Below are 18,734 nucleotides of genomic sequence, written 5' to 3' on the forward strand. Positions count from 1 at the left end.
CTCTGTGGTTTTCTGCAAATCACCTAAACTGTCTCTTTATTCTCCTGATTTTTCCAAAGCTGAGGAAAAAAAAAATTGATCTCATGGGAAAAGAAATTGATGTACACAAGCTTCCACTAGTTTACAGACTTAGCCCTACAAAAGCTGCATGAACAATGCCCCTCTCCATCCCACTGCAATTTTTTTTTTTTTTTTTGCTTCTTAGTACAGTTTTCATGATAGCAGCAATCCCAGCACAGACAGTTTCAGTCGAGTGCTTTCATTGCGAGCAGTCTCAGTAATTACAGAGGTCTCAGCAGTTACAGACCCTGCTGTGTCAAGGTCTACACCAGCACACATCATCACTAGACACGACAGAAACAGAAGGAAATTTTAACCCAATGCCAACAGGAATAACCTGACAAACTGTTAATATTAATATGTCTTAATATGTCTGCAGTGGGAAAGTTGGATAAGACATTGTCAGGAAAACTGTGGATTTGCCCCACTTGACAGGAGAAGTGAACTTGACCACTTTTCGGGTGCAAAAAATTCTGACACAAAGACTAAAGGCTTCTCAAACACTATTATGGAGAACAAAATTAATGTAGTTAATAGTAATCATAATTTAAGGCAACCTTTTGGGAGCTGTGGCTAATTACTACACATTATTGTTAATACATAAAATGAGCTGTTTTCAGCATTCATCTCATTCTGAGAAAAAAATCACTAGCAAAGCTATTAACATGCTTAAGTCAAAGCTTTAAAAAAAACTGGACCGTTGGCAAAATTCTGGGCAAAGTTCACTTCCAAATTTCATTTACAAATGAACTTCACTTCAAGCACTGGCATTTGCTAAAAACAAGAAGAAAAATTCAAGATTCAACTTATGATGGAGTTTTTAGCCACGAAGACAAAAAAGAATCTAGCACCTCTGGCATGAGGCTACTCCCTGTTCAGGAACTTGGCTTTGGAGTGTTACGTTTTGCATGGAAAAAGCTGGGTGGGTGGGGAGGGATTAATGCTAGATGGAACAGAAGATAAACAAACATTTCCTACAAAATATTCTGGGTTTTCACAGGATTTTAAAAGGGGAGAGGAGGAGGGAGTCAATATATTGTCTATCAACATCTTTCAGTACTGATTTTAAATCCATTCCCACGATAACACTTTCACCTTCGCTAACATATTCTTAAAAATGCAGTTTCATTATTACAATCTGCATCACATGACAGAGAATGTATTTTTTAACTTCTAAATTATCACTCATACATGGAAAAAGCCTGAAAACAAAAACAGAAGCCAGCAGGGGAGTAGAAAACATCAACCACATGCACCTTTCACTGTCACTGACATGTAACAACTCTAAGCAATGCAAGTACAGTGATCTGTCAGAGCCTTTGCCTGTATGAAAATAAGATTAAATAAACAAGAAACAGAAAAATAATATTTGGGAATAGATGAACTCAAATAACTACTTATTATATTACATAAATACTATTTATATTTCTTATTAGTGATTGAAGGTGCTTGCAGCTAAGTGCTTATTTGCACTTAGGAAGCAGCAGATGCTCAGGCAATAGATGCCCAGGCATCTTCCCCACTGGCAACACACCAAACCTCTCAGAAACATCTGAAATACCAATTAAAACAAGTCTTCAGGTCTACAATAAAAAATCTGAGAGCACAACCTTCAAAATTAGCACCTCAGACATCACAGACAGAGAATAACTGATTTAGTCAGATGGGTTAGCCAATTAGAAGGCTCTCTGAAGTCCCTTACAAGCAAAAGTGAAGGAGTAGTAGTTCATTTTTGAACAAAGATATCAAGAAGATAAAAATATGCCTTTAAGGGATCAGTGAAAGTCAAATTCATAGTCTCAAAGAAGGCACTGGAAATAGGAAAAAGAAAATCCCAGTATTTCATTAGCCAAAAGCCACAATATGCTGGCTGGAATGAAAGAAGGAAAAAAAAAAAGAAAAAAGGGGGGAAAAAAAAGGATAATATGAAATTTTGTAGGGGAAAAAAACCTAGGAGTATGATTGAGACTGTATAAACATCAGTAAGTATGTCCAAAACAATCTGTGCTCTTATTAATCATAATTCTACAATGATAAAAAGACCGTCTTTTGGAGTGAAAACAGTCATCACTGTCACATGCTCCATTATGGAAAGGATTTATGTGGTTTCCTCTTAGCAATGTAAACCAAGGCTTGAAAAGTTCCATGTGTTTTGCTTTTCAAAGCCCTCTCATGGCAACTACTGGGCATTACATTTTAAAACAGCAAGAAATATTGGAAGAAAGGAGTGTTGCTCCACAGTGTTTCAGTATAACAAAAAGCTGAAAGTTACATGAAGCAAAGGACAGTAGCTTTAACACAGAACTGAAATTAGAGGTCATAGTCCTTTGCTTTAATGTTGGCAAGTTCACACCAAAATTTCTTGTAATACCTTGCAGAAACTATAATCACATGATAGTCATAGCAAATCCCCACTTCTTACCTCAAATCATAGCTCTGTATTTGAAGCAAAATTTGGACTCTAAGCCCATGTTAATAGTTCTGAGCCAAATTATTGCAATTTTAATGCTTTTTATGACCTTTATTTTAAATTGAGGCCCTCTTCAGTGACATTGGTAGTTACAGTCTCCTATGACTGCTAAAAGGAGAAATATGCCTTATCTCATTCTCTTTGATTTCAAGTGGACAAAAGGCCATGGGTACCCACCAATGCTGCATTTATTTTCACCTGTTTTGATTAAACAAGCAATGATTTCATTTTCATCAATCTTGTTAGCACAGACTTACTTGTATCTGCTGTGTAAAAAATGGCCCATAGAAGCAAATTGTATTTAATATCAAATCAGTCAAGACTTTTTAAGCTACTACTTGATACACAAATATAACACCACATACAATGGTATGATGAATCTGCTCACCTTTTTGTTACTGACTTGTAGAAATAGCCTATCTGCTCAAAAAGACACCAGAGGGTTGATTTACAGGACAAACTGATGAAGTCAGACTGTGCTAATGGCCAAACATAATGAAATTGTATTTTTATCCTGGTATCTCCATCAAGCCAATTTGAAGAGGAACTGAAGTTCTTCTACACATTTCACAAGATTCTTTTAAAATGTGCAGTATTTCAACTTGTCAACTGGCGTTTTCAAGGCAATCCCTCTTGAACCATCACAGATAGGAAGAAACATGAAAAAGTGTAATAATAATTTAAAAAGAACTATCACAAGATCAAAGATTGCATCATATTCTATGAGTTTTAAATATGTACCCACTAAAAGAGATCTACAGTCAACTCTTCACAGGGAAGTAGTCAGAATACTATGTTTGTTGCAATGTTACTTGCCATAGTACAAAACATGAAATGACTACCTGTAAATATTCTTTTAAGGACTTTTAAAGCATGGAGAGATACAAACATGAGAGTGTGACTTTTGGCCTCAACTGAAAGGGAAATAGTAATGAATCCAGTAAAATAAACCATAAAAGTAGAGCCTTCTTTTTCCTCTACAGACTTTCAACAACACCTTTATCAAAGGTGCTAAATTGTCTGCAGTGAGCAAGTTGGATAAGATATTGTCAGGAAAACTGGATTTGCCTCACTTGACAGGAAAAGTGAACTTGACCACTTTTTGGGTGCAGAAAATTCTGACACAAAGACTACAGGCTTCACACAGCTAACAAAACAGAGAGTGCTTTTCTCACAGAATGGTTTGGGTTTGAAAGGACCTTTAAAAGTCATCTAGTACAACCCCCCTACAATGAGCAGACTTTGACTACATAACCTTATTTGGTGCCCTATCCAACCTGACCTTGAATGCTTCCAGGGATGGGACATCCAGCACCCCTCTGTGCAACCTGCTCCAGTGTTTCACCAAACTCACTATGAAAAATGTCTTCCTTATATCTAATATATCTTATATCTGGATCTGTTCTACTTCAGTTTAAAACCATCACCCCTTGTCCCCTCACAATAGGTCCTCTTAAAAACAGTCCTCATATTTTTATAAGCCTACTTTAAGTACTGAAAGGCTGCAGTAACGTATCTTCAGAGCCTTCTCTTCTCCTGGCTGAACAACCCCAGCTCTCTGTCCTAACAGTGAAGGTGCTCCAGCTCTTGGATCATCTTGGTGGCCTCCCCTGGACTTGCTCCAACATCTCCTTCCTGTGCTGGGCCCCCAGAGCTGGTGCAGCCCTGCAGGTGGGGTCTCAGCAGAGCAGAGCAGAGGGACAGAATCTCCTCCCTGGCCCTGCTGCCCACACTGCTCTGGATGCAGCCCAGGACACGTTTGGCTCTCTGGGCTGTCAGTGCCCATGGCTGGGTCATGTCCAGCCTCTCTCCTAGCAGCACCCCCAAATGCCTCTGAGCAAGTACAATGATTTTGTATTTTTAACCACGCTCCTTAACCTTATGGATAAACTTTATCATTCCCTAAATTCTCCCTTGCAGTCTTAAATTGATTCTTAATCCCACAAAATGGGAAGATATTTCTTGGAGAGAGTAATTGACCACAAAGGAAAGTGTGTGTTCCCTGCGGTGTCCCACCAAGCAAAATAAGGGTCTCCCAGTGCCAGAACAGCACCTGAGGCAGGGAAAGGCACTTCTTCAAGCAGACAGATCCTCAAGAGCTGAAGGCAAGTCACACTATAATCATATGCTCATATTACAGCTACCAGTGCACTCCAGGACTCTGAGTTCCAAAGGACCTGGAAGCTGTGCAGGGAGATCTGACACAGCTCTCTGCACAAGATGCTCAGCTGCAGACTCCCGTGTGTTTCTTTTCAACCATGTTCTAATGTCCATTCTGAAACCCAACACCTGCAAAAGCACTAAACAAAATATAGAAAAATGGAATAATTCGGAAAAAATTGGAATGGAATAATTTGAAAAATGGAATAACTTTTTTCCTTTTTTTGCCTTTTAAAAATGTTTAATGGTTGTAGCACTTGGTTTTTGAAACTGGGTCCTTATTGCGTGCAATGTTTTATGCCTGTAAAGAACAACTGTGTGAAGTAAAGAGAGAACACTGAAAAAAAATTGAATCACTGGCACCTGCTTAAATCCTGCCTGATTTAAGTCCAGTTTCCATGCATTTTAATTATATTAAATATAACTCCTGGAAGTTTAAACTACCCTCTCTAAGTCCCATTAGAGAGGGTAGACATTTGATTCTCCTGATTGTTTGACTCTTGTTGAAACATACCTGCAACTGATTGCAAAATGATCACTGTTTAAAAAGCACAGTGGACTGTCACTGTTCAGAAAAATAAATGCTTCATAAATGAAAAAAGAAATTTGTCTTTTTAATTCACTCATACCTTGTAATTCTAGCTCAGATATATTTAGTTTTATTCCACAATGTACTGAACAAACATTACTGAAATAACTCTACCAAGCCCCATCACTGAAGACTGGATTTTTTCCATATGGAATAAATACTAGTATCATTTTCCACATGTCTTTGCTTACTTTCAGTTCTAAATATAAAAACATTCCAAACAGAAACAGGCATAAAAGAGTTATCAAATCCTGCTAGAGACAAAACCTGGATGCAAATGTAACATCATAAGGCAAACAGGTTTGGACTCAAAATGAAATTCCAAGATTCTGAGTTGCTAAATTCAAAACACATCATCATCAGTGCATTTTCATCAAACTTTGGTTGGTTCTTTCCTTGTTTTGCTTGTCTGTTTGTTGTAGTTGGGTTTTTGGGGTTTTTTTGTTTTTTTGTATTTGAAGTGTTCACAGAAAATTAATCTGCCATTTTGACAGCCCTATTAGGTGAAGCATGAACAAAAGAACAACTGTATGCATTGAAAGGTTACTTCCCACTTCCAATCAAACAAGAGCAAATACGTTCTTGAAACCCAGCCAAGCAGCTGTATTTCAAAAAGGTTCTGTTTCATTCTTAATTTAGAAACAAAGGAGACTGCTTTGCAATGTATTATTTGCATTACTCTAATAATCTAGAATCCGGATCATGTGCCTGTACGCACAAAAATTTAGGTTGCAATTTGGCTGACTAGACTGCTCATCATACTTTCAGCTGTTTTATTAACAGACCTTTATTTCAGGGGAGTAAGATGCCAGTGAAATACTTCAAGAAAGACACAAAAACTACATGCTACCCTAAAGTTAGGGAAAGAAACAATTTTGGCTTCAAACTGCCTGCTGTCTGGCTATTTGTGCTTCATGCAATCTGTGGCAATTCACAGACAGGACAGACCGTTTCAGAAGAAATAAATTTGTAGATAGCTCTCAGTAAGGAATCAGTTTTGACAGACCCTCAGTAACTGCAGTGTAAAGTAGGATGCTTCTAACTCCACTGCACTCCTCAGATTTTACAAAGGCATTTTTACACCACCAGCAGCATCTCCCATTTGCACAGATACTACTTCAGAGCTGTTTTTGTCAAGCTTGAAGAAAAAAAAAAAAGCCCTAAGAGAAGGGAGAGAAACCCTTGTTTCCCTTAAAGTCCTGCTCAACTTCCATCACCCTTCTGTCATCAGAAAATATCCAGAGGAAAGACAGAGGGGCCAGATGTCTCTGTAGTCAGCTTGTTAGACACTGCAGCAAAGCTGCTGCTGAAAGAAAACTTGTAGGAACTTACCAGTAGAGAAAACAAAAACTGTGTTGTCCCAAAGACCATATGTTTTCAGAGCATCAGTAAGATTTCCTACTGCTTCATCCATGAGAGTCACCATCCCTGCATAATGGCGTCTCTTTACATCTTTTATAAAAGAATATGGTTTCAAGTATTCTTCAGGGACCTCGAGAGGTTCATGCACAGACTGAAAGGCAAGATAGAGAAAGAGGGGCTGGGGTGGAAGAGATAGAATGGAAATTAGTTGAACATAAAATAGTAAGTGCAAAAGCTACTGCAGCAAAAGCAGACCTTATTTATCAACAATGCAAGTAGAAAGTTTTGATTCCTTCTACAACTTCTATATCTTCTAACTTCTGCACATAAACTAAGAAAGCTTTGAAAAATTACTTTTGAAAAACTATGGAAAAACATCACATGTATCTTTTCTTCTTAACACAATTGTTAACAATTTCTTTCTATTAAACTTCTTGCTATAAACCTCCCTTCTCTTTTTAGAAGTGCAAACTATTTGCTAAACCATTTCGAAAAAATTATTAATTGTGTTATAATAAAAGAAATGGAGAAGGGTAGCAGGCCAGGCCATGCAGGACCATGCAGTCAAAACTGATTTTGGCAGCAGAGGAGTTTCACCAGTGCTACTTCTCACATCTAGCTCTATGCTAGAACAGGTCTGAATTACAGCTCAAACACAGCTCTCTCTATTAATATCTCATTAATTTTTAGAAAACATTCTTTAATGCTGAAGTTATCAGAACAGCAGCTGTTGCCTGTACCTTCTCAGTTTTGTGGTTGGCTATAAGATCTATAGCTCTTTTTGTGAATAAATTTGTGGAGTACACATCTTTAAATCCAGTTGCAACTTCTTCTCCATCTCGAAAGTCCAGAGCACAGCGTGTCACGTTCTTTGCTTTGATGAGGACACAGCGGTCATGATTATAATAATCCTCACTGCCCAGGAGGTAGCCTAGAACAGGAAAAGACCTCAAATGAGCAGGCTGACATCGTGTCACAGAAACACATACATCAGGAGTAGAAAAGAAGTCAAACATAAATGTCAAAACATCTGTGGTTTTGAGCTAAAACACTATTTCAGCCCTGGACCACCTACTGTGGTACCCCTGACACAACTAAGTGGCTCAATGTTTAATATCTCATAGGCTTTTCATTGCTGATGCAAGTTGTAATTTCAAAAGAAATTAAACATTTTGAAAGCAGCTCAATGACTTCTTATTTATAGTCTGATGTCCACAAGCATTAAACTAATGCACTGTGAGCCAAGGCAGTGATCTAGCCATGAGCTAGTTTGATTTTTGGTGGTATGATTCTCTGTGTTTGTATTTTGACGTAAACTTCCACCTCTATTGGAAAGTTTGGAATCTTTTAAATCATTTATTCAAAAAATACTCAAGTACAAATCATCTTTTATGTCTGCTGTAATGTAATTTCTGATCCACTGCTGACACCAGCTGGTGAAGAGAAGACACTATAATTTAGAGATATCCAAAAGAAATAAAGGAAAAATTCCACATGTATAGATTTGCTCCTAGCTAGGGCTAGCCAGTTAGGTATGGACAGCCCTTGTGTTTTAGCAGTCACAAATAAAACTTTTCAAAATCACTTGAATCTCAAAAATTACATTTTAAATTAGATTTTAGATTTCTCCCCCAATATCTTGAAAAAAACAAATGAATCTGAAATAGTCTTATGTTCTGCAAAAAGAGAACTTGGGACAAAAATCCAAGACACAAGAAATTTACTTAAATTTTTTTTCAGCAGCTGCAGCTAGTAATTTCTGCAAAAACAAACGTACAGAAAAAGAGACGTTATCTTAAATACAATATAAATGTTTAGTGTATTTTTAGGGGGAAAAAATGGGTAGTCTTTCAAAAGATGAAATGATTTTATAGCAGACTGCTTATATCAATGTACTCAGAGGCACATGTTGCATTTTTTCCATTTTGAATGCCCACTGGGGGACACTGCATCAAGTGTGCCACGGAATCAAACATCACTAACCATAATCGATGCCTACTGGAATCACAGGAGCATTGCAGGATATTAAACCACTCTATCCCCTGAAAAATAAGGTCATATTGGGCACCCAAAAACCGTACTCAGAGCCAGCCTGTCCTCAGGCTCTTGCATTAAAAACCTGCTCAGTCCCAGGGTGAGATTTCACAAGGAACAGCAGCCTATCTACACCTATGCCATCAAAAAGATCCCAAGCTCCTGTGAAGGGATGGGAGAAAGCACAAATGTTTGAGCAATGAGCCATTACATTCCAATCCACATATATTAGCTTAATTCAGTTGTGAAACCATGGCCCTGAGCTCCTTGAAGAATGAAAAGAAGTAAATTATCTAAGGGAACCGTTTTTCCCACCTAATGTCTGGACTAACATAGTTTATAAAAAGACACACACATAGCACAGTCACACTCTTCATTTAAGCCTCAGGTTAGACAAGACCAGTGCAGGTTTCTGCCTTGAAATGAACTATTTTGAAATTCAAATTCAAGATAAGTGTCTTAAAAACAACCAAGTGGAGATGGACCTCTTTGAGCTCAGTGCTGTGCAGAACAAGTTGTACAGGAGACAGCCCAAGCTACATAACATCCATGACATTTGTGCAAAACTAACGTATGCTGAATTAATACTGGGAAAAGAGCACAAACCACACCTGGAACAATAGACAACAGGTAGCTACAAGTTGGTCTGCAAGTAATGCACTCACATTTGGACAACCTATTGTTAAGTCTGACAGTTTCACTTCCTAATTTGTGATTTTTTGGATACTACTTTACAGAGGCTTTCACACCATCTCACTACCAGCTCTGGAAAACCAAAGCTACACAAACTGGCTGTAACTCCCATTTCCTATTCCCCTGCACTGCTGTAGGTAGGAGACCGAGAATTTGGAGTAAAAAGTTAACCCTGGGAAGGAGGGAGGGGTGAAAATAATAAGAGAGAAATACCTTACTTGGAGCCACACAGCAATTCAGATACTTTCTTCAGTAAGATGTAACGCTTCATACATTTAAGGCAGTATCATTTTTTAAGCAGTGATACTTTGGAAATATGCATTACCAGGTACAGGTTTACTTCTAAATCAACAGTACATCTGCTGTTGTTACAAGAAGGGGGAATTTTAACACTCTTTTCAATCCTTTTTAACACTCTATTTATTATCCATGTTAAACCAAACCATTACCAAAGTAAGTGTCAAATCCCCTGCGAGTTGGAAGGCACTCTTTTCTGTACATCCCCAAATGCCACTTCCCCACCATGTGAGTGACATATCCTGCCTCTTGAAGTAACTCTGGGAGGAGCTTCTCATCCAGTGGCAGACAGCTGGGCTGGCATGGCCAAATTATCTGGTGTTGTAAACCTGTGTGGATCTAGCAGAGAAAAGAAACGTGAGAGATCACTTACAGTGCAGCCCTCAGGTAAATTTATAAGCAGGCCCAAAAAGAAGCACAGCTGCATTAGAGATTAGGATTAGTTTTAAGGGCTCTTCATTTTACCAGTGTAGACTGAAGATGATGAGGAAGCTGCAGGTGGAGGGCAGGGGTTGCATGGATGAAAACAAGAAAATAGCACTGCAAGAGCTAACATCTCCCCAGGCATAAATCAAGCACAGTTTAAAAAAAAAACCCAAAACACTCAAAACAAACAAACAAAAAGCCTTTTATGCTTTTAGCTAGAAATGTAACAGGTAAGAATTATCATTATGGTTTGAAGACATCTCGAGACGGAGTGAGGGATTTTAAATGGGATTGAAATGGGCAAAAATGCAGATGGCAGGTGAAGCTGTCAAGCTTTTGCCTGTATCAGAGAATAGTCACTGGAGGAAAGGTCAATACAAGAAAACTATTTTTCTATTACTCTTCTAAATGGAAATTATATATACACACATATATTTATTTGCATGCTCTGAATGAGTACAAGCACTATTGAAAGCATTTGGATATGGGGATGACACAAGCTTTACACTGACTAGATCTGATATTTAATTGTTCTACTAAAGTTTCCAGTCTTCCTAAATGATGAATTTTGTATTTCTTTAAAAAAATCCATCACTGACAACAATACTTTGAGTAGTATATCATGCTTGATATAAAGAAGCTCCTCAATTATTGATACTATAAGCTGGCTTTTGTCAACTTCCCTGTCTTCTCCACAATAAAAAAGGCACTACCCTAAACCTAGGCCTGCAAACACCTGTATACAAGTATATATATGTTGTTTATATGTTAAATATTTCTAGCAGTCTGTGTGTGTCAAAGCACAAAGTCTCCAAGATCCCCTGGAGCAGATTACACCAGATCTTATGACTGCACTAAGCACACCAGTGTAGCAAGCTTTAACCTTTCTAACTTTCAAAGCATTGTTTGAAATTTAGCAACACTCTGAACTGACTTTTAAAACCTGTAAGCCCTGATCTTAGGCAAGTGGGTAAAGCCTTTTTCTAAAAGGCCTACTACTTCCTCATTTTCTTTGAACAAAGAGGTTCCAAAACTTAAATTATAGTATAAATTTTATATTATATATAAATTTTTTAAAATAGTTTTAAAGGTTGTATTACAGAAAATATTAACATACAGAATGACACAAACCATCAAAGCATTGTAATTTCTTGCACTCCATCTGAAAAATCAGAAAAAGGAGGAGGAGGCAATAATAAAATCACAATAAAATTATAAAAATAGTTATTATAATATTATATTATAATAAAATAAAAATAATAATAAAATAAAAAAAGATCTATCACTTTCTTACACCAATACCATCGCTTATCTTTCATATGGATTGCAAGGTGACTACCAAAATTTCAGCTCCAGAGAGGACTAGATTTAGGTTACTTTCCAAAGTTTCTAAGCAACTGTTAATCATATCCATGGTAAAACAATTTTTAAAAAGATTTCACATATTTGCTCCATAATATAATTATTTGCTGCATAATTACTGCTGCACAGAATTTCTCCTGTATTAAAAAAAAAAAATTACTTCTATTTTCTAATATCATTTTACTCAGCTGCAACAAGGTCAACACAAAGACCATTAAGCTACCAAGCCAGATGTATGAGAGGAATTTAAATCCAGACTGAACTATAGGTAATTTCAATGTCCTCTTTTAAGATGTGATGCAGCAGTGGCCCATTTGATGGAAAGCACACTCAGACTATGAACCATATTTTTAAAATAGTCACTATGAAAAAATATTTCAGGTTATTTAACCTAAAATACTAGGTTATTTAGCCTATTTAACAGCTTAAAGGGTTATTCATTCTTGGAATTTCCAGTAACAGGACAAATGTTGCTTGGAAAGAGCACCACCTAGAACAACCTCCCTGCAACAAGAGATAGCATCCACTAATACAGGATGACATTTATCTTCTTTCATTCGGAGCACTTTATTTGGCAATCACTATGGTTAACATAGATGTGCAGGACTTCTTGAGACAGAGGGGAAGTTTCTGAAACACACTTAACCCTTTCTGAGTTTCCTCCTTCTATCCATGCTGCATGTCCATACCTTTTTTTTTTCCCTGCTCCCCATTCCCCATGCTTCTGCCAAAATGGCAAAAAGGATGGGAAAGGGTAGAATGATACCAGTATTACAAAGCCCAAATCTTACACCTGTACAACTGGGAGAAAAAAAAGGAAAAAAAGAAAAAAGAAAAACAGAAAAACAGAAAAAAAAAAAAAAAAAAAAAGAAAAAAAAGAAAAAAAAAAAAAAGAAAGAAAGAAGTGAGAAAAATCAGGATAATGGCTACGAACTATCTGGACACCCAGACTAATGACCAGTCTATGTGCACTCCCTGATGCACAACATCCACACCTCCTGTACCAGGTCTGTACCAGGTGGAGGTGAACTGTGCAGCCTGTGACGCATCTGGGCGCTGCACTGGAAAACATGTTGCAAAAACTGAACAAGTGATGCTGATCTGCTTCTGCCTGGTGTCCACCGTGTGCCCGTCCAGTGGAAAAACATCCCGGAGTCAGACGGCTCGGGCAGGGATATCCCACCACGACATCCCGCCGCGCCTGTCAATCCAAGCACAGAGAGCACCTCGGCTTTTCTGGAACAGAGCAATTCGCACTCATTCCGTGTCTATTTAACTCCCGAGCTCGCAGGGCAAAGCCAAGTTTGGGCTCCAGATCAGCTGTTTCCGCAGCGCATCCCCTTCCCCACAGACACCCCGCCGGAATCCATCCGGGACCGCCCGCAGCACCCCCGGGCAGCGCGGCGGGGATGGGAGAGCCCGCCCTACCTGGTATCGGCCCGAGAGCAGCTGGCTGCGGGACGGCGTGCACAGCGGCTGGGTGTAGTACCGCTCCAGCCTGACGCCGCCCGCCCCCAGCGCGTCCAGCCGCGGCGTGCGGATGGCAGAGCCGTGCCAGCCCACGTCGCCCCAGCCCAGGTCATCGGCCAGCACCAGCACCAGGTGCGGGGCGGGCGGGCGAGCCGCCGCCGGGCGGGGCAGGCACAGGCACAGCCACAGGCACAGGAACAGGCACAGGAACAGCAGCCGGCCGGAGCAGCACCGCAACAGCCCGCCCGACCGCCGCGCCATCCCCGCCAGCAGGAACTGGGCCGCGGGGCCCGGGCCCGGCTGGGTCCGCCCAGAGAGAGACCCGCCCAGAGAGAGACCCGCCCAGAGAGAGACCCGCCCAGAGCCGAGCCGAGCCCGCCCAGAGCCGGGCCCGCCCAGAGGCGGCTCCGCCCGCAGAGAGAACGGCGCGGCCCCCGGGCGGGGCGGGCAGGCCTCGGATGTGCTGGGCCCGGCTGAGGGGGCCGGGCTGGGAGGTGTCGAGGCGGGAGCGGTGCAACTTTATGCCGGTGCAGCTTTAAGCCAGTGCACTTTTTTTTTTTTTTTCTTTCTTTCTTTCTTATATTTCTTTTTTTCTTTATTTTTTTTTTCTTTCTTTCTTTTTTCTTTCTTTTTTTTCTTTATTTTCCCTTTTTTCTTTTTTCTTTCTTTTTTCCCTTTTTTCTTTCTTTCTTTTTTCATTTTTTCTTTATTTTTTTTCTTTCTTTTTTCTTTCTTTTTTCTTTCTTTTTTCTTTCTTTTTTATTTTTTCTTTCTTTTTTCTTTCTTTTTTTTTCTTTCTTTTTTCTTTCTTTTTTCTTTCTTTCTTTTTTCTTTCTTTTTTCTTTCTTTCTTTTTTCTTTCTTTTTTCTTTTTTTCTTTCTTTTTTCTTTCTTTTTTCTTTCTTTCTTTCTTTCTTTTTTCTTTCTTTTTTTCTTTTTTTTCTTTCTTTCTCTTTTTTTTTTGTTATTTTTTTTCCTTTTTTTTTTTTTTTCTTTTTTTCTTCTTAAAAAGTAAATTGTGAAGGTGTTGTCAGTGTTGGCAAGGTGTGTAACCCGCTGATGCTGGTGGTTCCTTCCAGTGTTGTCTTGCTTCAGCTCCTGCGTTGAACACCCGGTGCAAACCTCGGAGCCTTTCCCAGAGGAACCGAGGAGCTGTGTGCGAGCTTGTGTCTCAAGTCGTCTGTGGTTTAAGGAAGTCAGTACAACATTATGACAGGCGAGAGTGCATCCTTGTAAAATTAGCTGGACTGTTAGTTCTGCCTTCATAGCAGCTCATCCATCTCTAATACTACTGCCTACAGAGCTTTATTCTGTCTGTGAGCACAGTGAGACAACACACACGTGGCCTTGCTGATGCCTGGCCAATGTGCAGGACAAAAACTTATAAAAAACAAGTTGCAACCATCACTGAAGATGCAGCTGAGCTGAGCAAGGCAGCAATTCATTATTCCTGTTGGAGAAACTCTCCTGTCAGATTCAGCTGCTAGTGCATGCACACATACACGCAAGCACAAGTGAGACCCACGTGTCTTCCCTCTCCCTTCAACGCCCAACAACTTGCAAAATCATGAGCAGCTTAGTGGTTTTTTTTCTCTCCATTTTGTCTAGGTCTCAATCTCCTAGATCGAGGTCTGGCTGTAAGATGGCGCTTGTGACTGTTGCAGTGTAGGAAGGAAGTGAAGTAACACAGAAATAGCAGCAATGTCAATGGGGCTGTTTCTTCAAACCATGTAGTTGTCTAAAGCAATATTGCAAATAACCACTACCTTAGTTATAATCTTGATGTAAAATCTAAGAGAGTGAAAGGACAGAAGTAGCTGTCAGCTCTGGTCAATTTTGTTCATCTGTGGACTACACATAAATTTCAGCGTCCGATGGAAGATGAAATAACCATATATTTCCCATTTAGCAGGAATGGTAAATACATGTATTCCCAAGTTTTTATAGCCATTTGGTAACAGGCAAAAGAACAGTCCACATCAAAATTTGTTTTTCTTGGTTAGAAAGCCAAATATTGCTCCTGACTATTTCCTTACAAGTCTCTATAGAAAGAAAGTTCCTGCTTGTATTAATGAAGTCTAGTGGATAAGCCTATGAAGCTCCCAGGTTAGTTTTTCTTAAATCCCACTGGTTTCCTTGCTGGTTTGAAAACAACAGCCATGATAAGTGATGTCAGCTTTTTTTTCTGCAATGAGAAGGTACAACAATCTACAGTCAGTACTGGAACAAGAAGCAACAGTACTGTCCTAAAGTCAGTTTTCTACGAAGTAAATTCCAGGATCACTGGCAAACTGGTGTGTGACTATGAGTGAAATGTGATTCATACTGTTCAAAAGCTGCAAAGATCCTATTTCTCTTGTTTCTTGTTCCAATCCCATGACCAGTCTCAAATGTCTCACTGACCTGTTCATTTTTCTAACTTCTTCCATGTCCTTATTAGAGGTGAATCTCCATTTGAATGTTAGCACATTCCCTTTTGTTCTCTCAAAATAAGTACTTTGAAAATCCACACAGTGCTGGCGAAACAAGAAATTTTGAAACAAAATTCATAATTTCTATTCACCTTTCATATTTCCAGAGTTATCATGGTTTTCAAATGTAGCTCAATTCATATTTCCTTGTAGAGAAGCATCAAAAGTTTTATACTGGTTGTCTTATTCCACTAGAACAATAACCTGGTTGCCTGAAGTTAAAACATTACATTGAACTGTCTTAAATATGTACTAGAGATACTGCACAGTCACAGTGTGGGTGCTGCTGCCTGTTGTATTTTCTAGTATTTTTGGGTTTCTATTTATTTTATTACTAGTTGAGGGAATTGGAATCCTAGTCAGAAAAAAACTATTTCTCTCAGATAGTATTCACTTGAATCAAAATAATAAATCCAGGAAATGGTCTATGTTCAGTCTCTGATGTTACAGTTTATTTTTTCCGAATTTGGGGTTGAATAATTTGGGTGTCATTTTGGGATCAGTGATTAAAGAAGTCATTAGAGTGACACACAAGGTTACAGTATCAGTGTGGATTTATCATTCCATACAAAGCATGGACTGCACACTTTTTGCTATAGCACATGGAAACTTGGAACCAAAATAGTAACATCTGCTCTGCTGTGCAAAAACTCTGGAGATGGGTAAATATAGGAAAATGGAAAACAAAAGTGTCTGAGAAAACTGCTTTTTACATATCCTGATTTGAGTATTTCAGAAAATTTCCTAGATGACCAACTGTCATTTTTTCACTTCATTGCAGATGTGTCTCCTCTGTTAGCTGATGAGATTGAGAAAGACTCTAAAGAAGTCCCTACCAGTCTTTCTACACCGGTATTTCTGTTTGATTGGTTAGAAGCCCTCCTAAAACTCAATACTCAAACATTCTTCCTCTTATTCACTTCCTCTTGCTGTGTCTTAGCACTAGTTTAGGCAACACCATATCTCAATCTGTAACGAAAAGAAGTGACGGGAAACTACAATAGCTGCTGAACCCTTCCCCCACCTCATTTATTCAGGTTTATCTACTTTTTTTTCCTAATAACTTTAAAGGATTGACTTACGTATGTAAACCTGTATGTGGTCATGATTTGTAAGGCTTTGTCTTGATACTGTTTAATTTATCCGTGCTGTGCAGAATGCAATGTTGAGCTGTTCTGATGAATATTCAATAAGCTGATGGGTATCAGAGCAGTAAAAAGAAGCCAAGTCAACTAGGAAGCACTATCAAACATTGCTATCACAGCTACAACACTTCTCATTCTCAACCATCCTTGCTTAAAACTACTTCTGATGTCTCTGCTCCTGAATTCATTATTAAAGAGAAAGCACAGACATTCTTAAGAAGTAACAGAGAGCAGCAAGATATTCCATTTTCCTTACATGTGGTCAGTAATGAACTGGAAGTTGTTTTAGTCTTGTAGGCTGCAAGAAAAAAACTATATTGCTATGACCCAGAAACATCATGACGCATTGTTAGCTTATCTAAATCTTGAAGTTAAATGAAATTTAGAACCATGGAATATGCTGAATTGGAAAGGCCCTCCTAGGCTCATTGAGTACAGCTTCTAGCCGTGCACACAACAACCCCAAGAATCAGACTGTGTCCCTGAAAGCATTGTCCAAAACACTCCTTGAACTCTGACAAATTTGGTGCCACGACCATTTCCCTGGGGAGCCTGGTCCAGTGCCTAAAAACCCTGGAGGTGAAGAACCTTTTTCATAACATCCAACCTGAACCTCCCCCGACTAGGCTTCAGGCCATTCCCTTGGGTTCTGTCACCAGTTACCATGGAGAAGAGATCGGTGCCTGTCCCCCATGATGAAGCTGTGACCTCAGCCACTCCTCATACAGCTTCCACTAACTGACCAAGGCTTGGTCCTGGTGAGACTTGGGTGACAAGAGTTGTCAGTGAGAAACCCCCAAAGAAATCAGTGTCTGGGCTGGTATAATACCACACTGTGAAATGAGAGAAGTCTGCATCAGCTGCAGGGAGAAATTGGGAGTTGGGAGGTTACAGTTCAAAATGCAAGTACAAGCTGCCGGAGGCTACAGGTTCTGAGTTCACTTGACTGTAGGAATTGTATCTAATTGTATCTACTATTCTTTCCTGCTCTTTGTTCAGGCTGCAGAAAGCCTGTCCCTTCTGCACTCAGATTGATCCAGCTGATGTATTAATCTTTCTTCTGAGTCAGAAAAGGAGTTACAAACATTCTAACTGTCAGGCTGGATATGGAGGCATTGTTGGAACACTTTTGGCATAGCAAAGCTAATTAAAAAAGTATAGGTAAATCTGTCTCAGAGTAACATTACAGTCCAGGATGTGGTGTCTAGTGAATTTACATAATCTTGGGAAATACTGAAATTCAGAACTATGTTGCTAAGCATTGTTCTTTTCCTCCATAGTCTAAATAAAACCATACAGCACCATGTTGTACTTCAGATTTCTTAAATGCTTACGGAGTCACAGTGGTTAAGTGCCTCGTTACAAATAATGCTATCTTTAGAAAAGTAACATTTTGATGGTTCAGCAAAATAGCACAGAATCACTTATTGAAAGTATAGCGGACAATAATTTCTGAATAGATTTTTCATTTGAGCTAGTACTATATGCAAAAATAGCAAAGCTCATATATTTAATTTTGACCTGCTTTGTAAAAGGTAGTCAAAACAGCACAATGTAATGTCAGCTTACTTTATCAAGAGTGAGTGTTCATTACTCAAATGGTGTTTCTCCTGGTATGTACTATTTATACATTTGCTTCTTTGCTGAAGATTTAGAGGCACCCACTCCCTTTAAGAAAGTGTATTTTTGACATGATTCATACACACTTTGAAAACACTTATTATAGCTTAAAGAATAGCATTACTAAGCTGAAAATTTTAACATTATTATTCTAAAGAATTGTAAGAATATTGATTTCCAGATGAGTTTTTATTAATTTAGTGTGTTCCTATCATATCCCAATGCTGCTCACCTGGGTTATTGAATATTTAACACTCAATAAAGCTCCTTTGCTGTGAATTTAATTATAATTTTTTCATGGCTAATATTTCTGTGTAATAATATATGGTTCATACTGTTGCATCTATAATTAACAATAAGAAAAAAACTGACCATATTTGGCCAGTCAGTGACTCAGATTTAATAATTTAAGCTTTGTTCATAAATTGAATAACATACTATTTATTGTAGAATATTATATATAATATGCTAGATGATTTATGTAAAATAGTGAAGAATCGACTTCCTATAACCCTTTCATTGAGAAGAACTAGATTTTGGTCTGCTGTGAGAATTTCTGCCAGGCTGACACACAG

The 18,734-nt window shown here is 38.8% G+C and overlaps 1 protein-coding gene across 1 annotated transcript in view; it reads right to left on the reverse strand.

The window, feature by feature from the left end:
* Positions 1-14,069, reverse strand: part of ARSB (arylsulfatase B) — a 64,426-nt gene extending 50,357 nt beyond the window's left edge. The window contains exons 1-4 of the mRNA XM_083884603.1: positions 12,883-14,069; positions 9,818-10,004; positions 7,382-7,572; positions 6,612-6,819 (exon numbers count right to left, since the gene is read on the reverse strand). Of these exons, the coding sequence (XP_083740729.1) occupies positions 6,612-6,819; positions 7,382-7,572; positions 9,818-10,004; positions 12,883-13,185 (889 nt within the window). The 5' untranslated portion in view covers positions 13,186-14,069. The remainder of the gene's footprint in view (positions 1-6,611; positions 6,820-7,381; positions 7,573-9,817; positions 10,005-12,882) is intronic.
* Between the last annotated feature and the right edge of the window lie 4,665 nt (positions 14,070-18,734).

Source organism: Zosterops lateralis (assembly GCF_965231275.1).
Source record: "Zosterops lateralis genome assembly, chromosome: Z".
NCBI lineage: Eukaryota > Metazoa > Chordata > Aves > Passeriformes > Zosteropidae > Zosterops > Zosterops lateralis.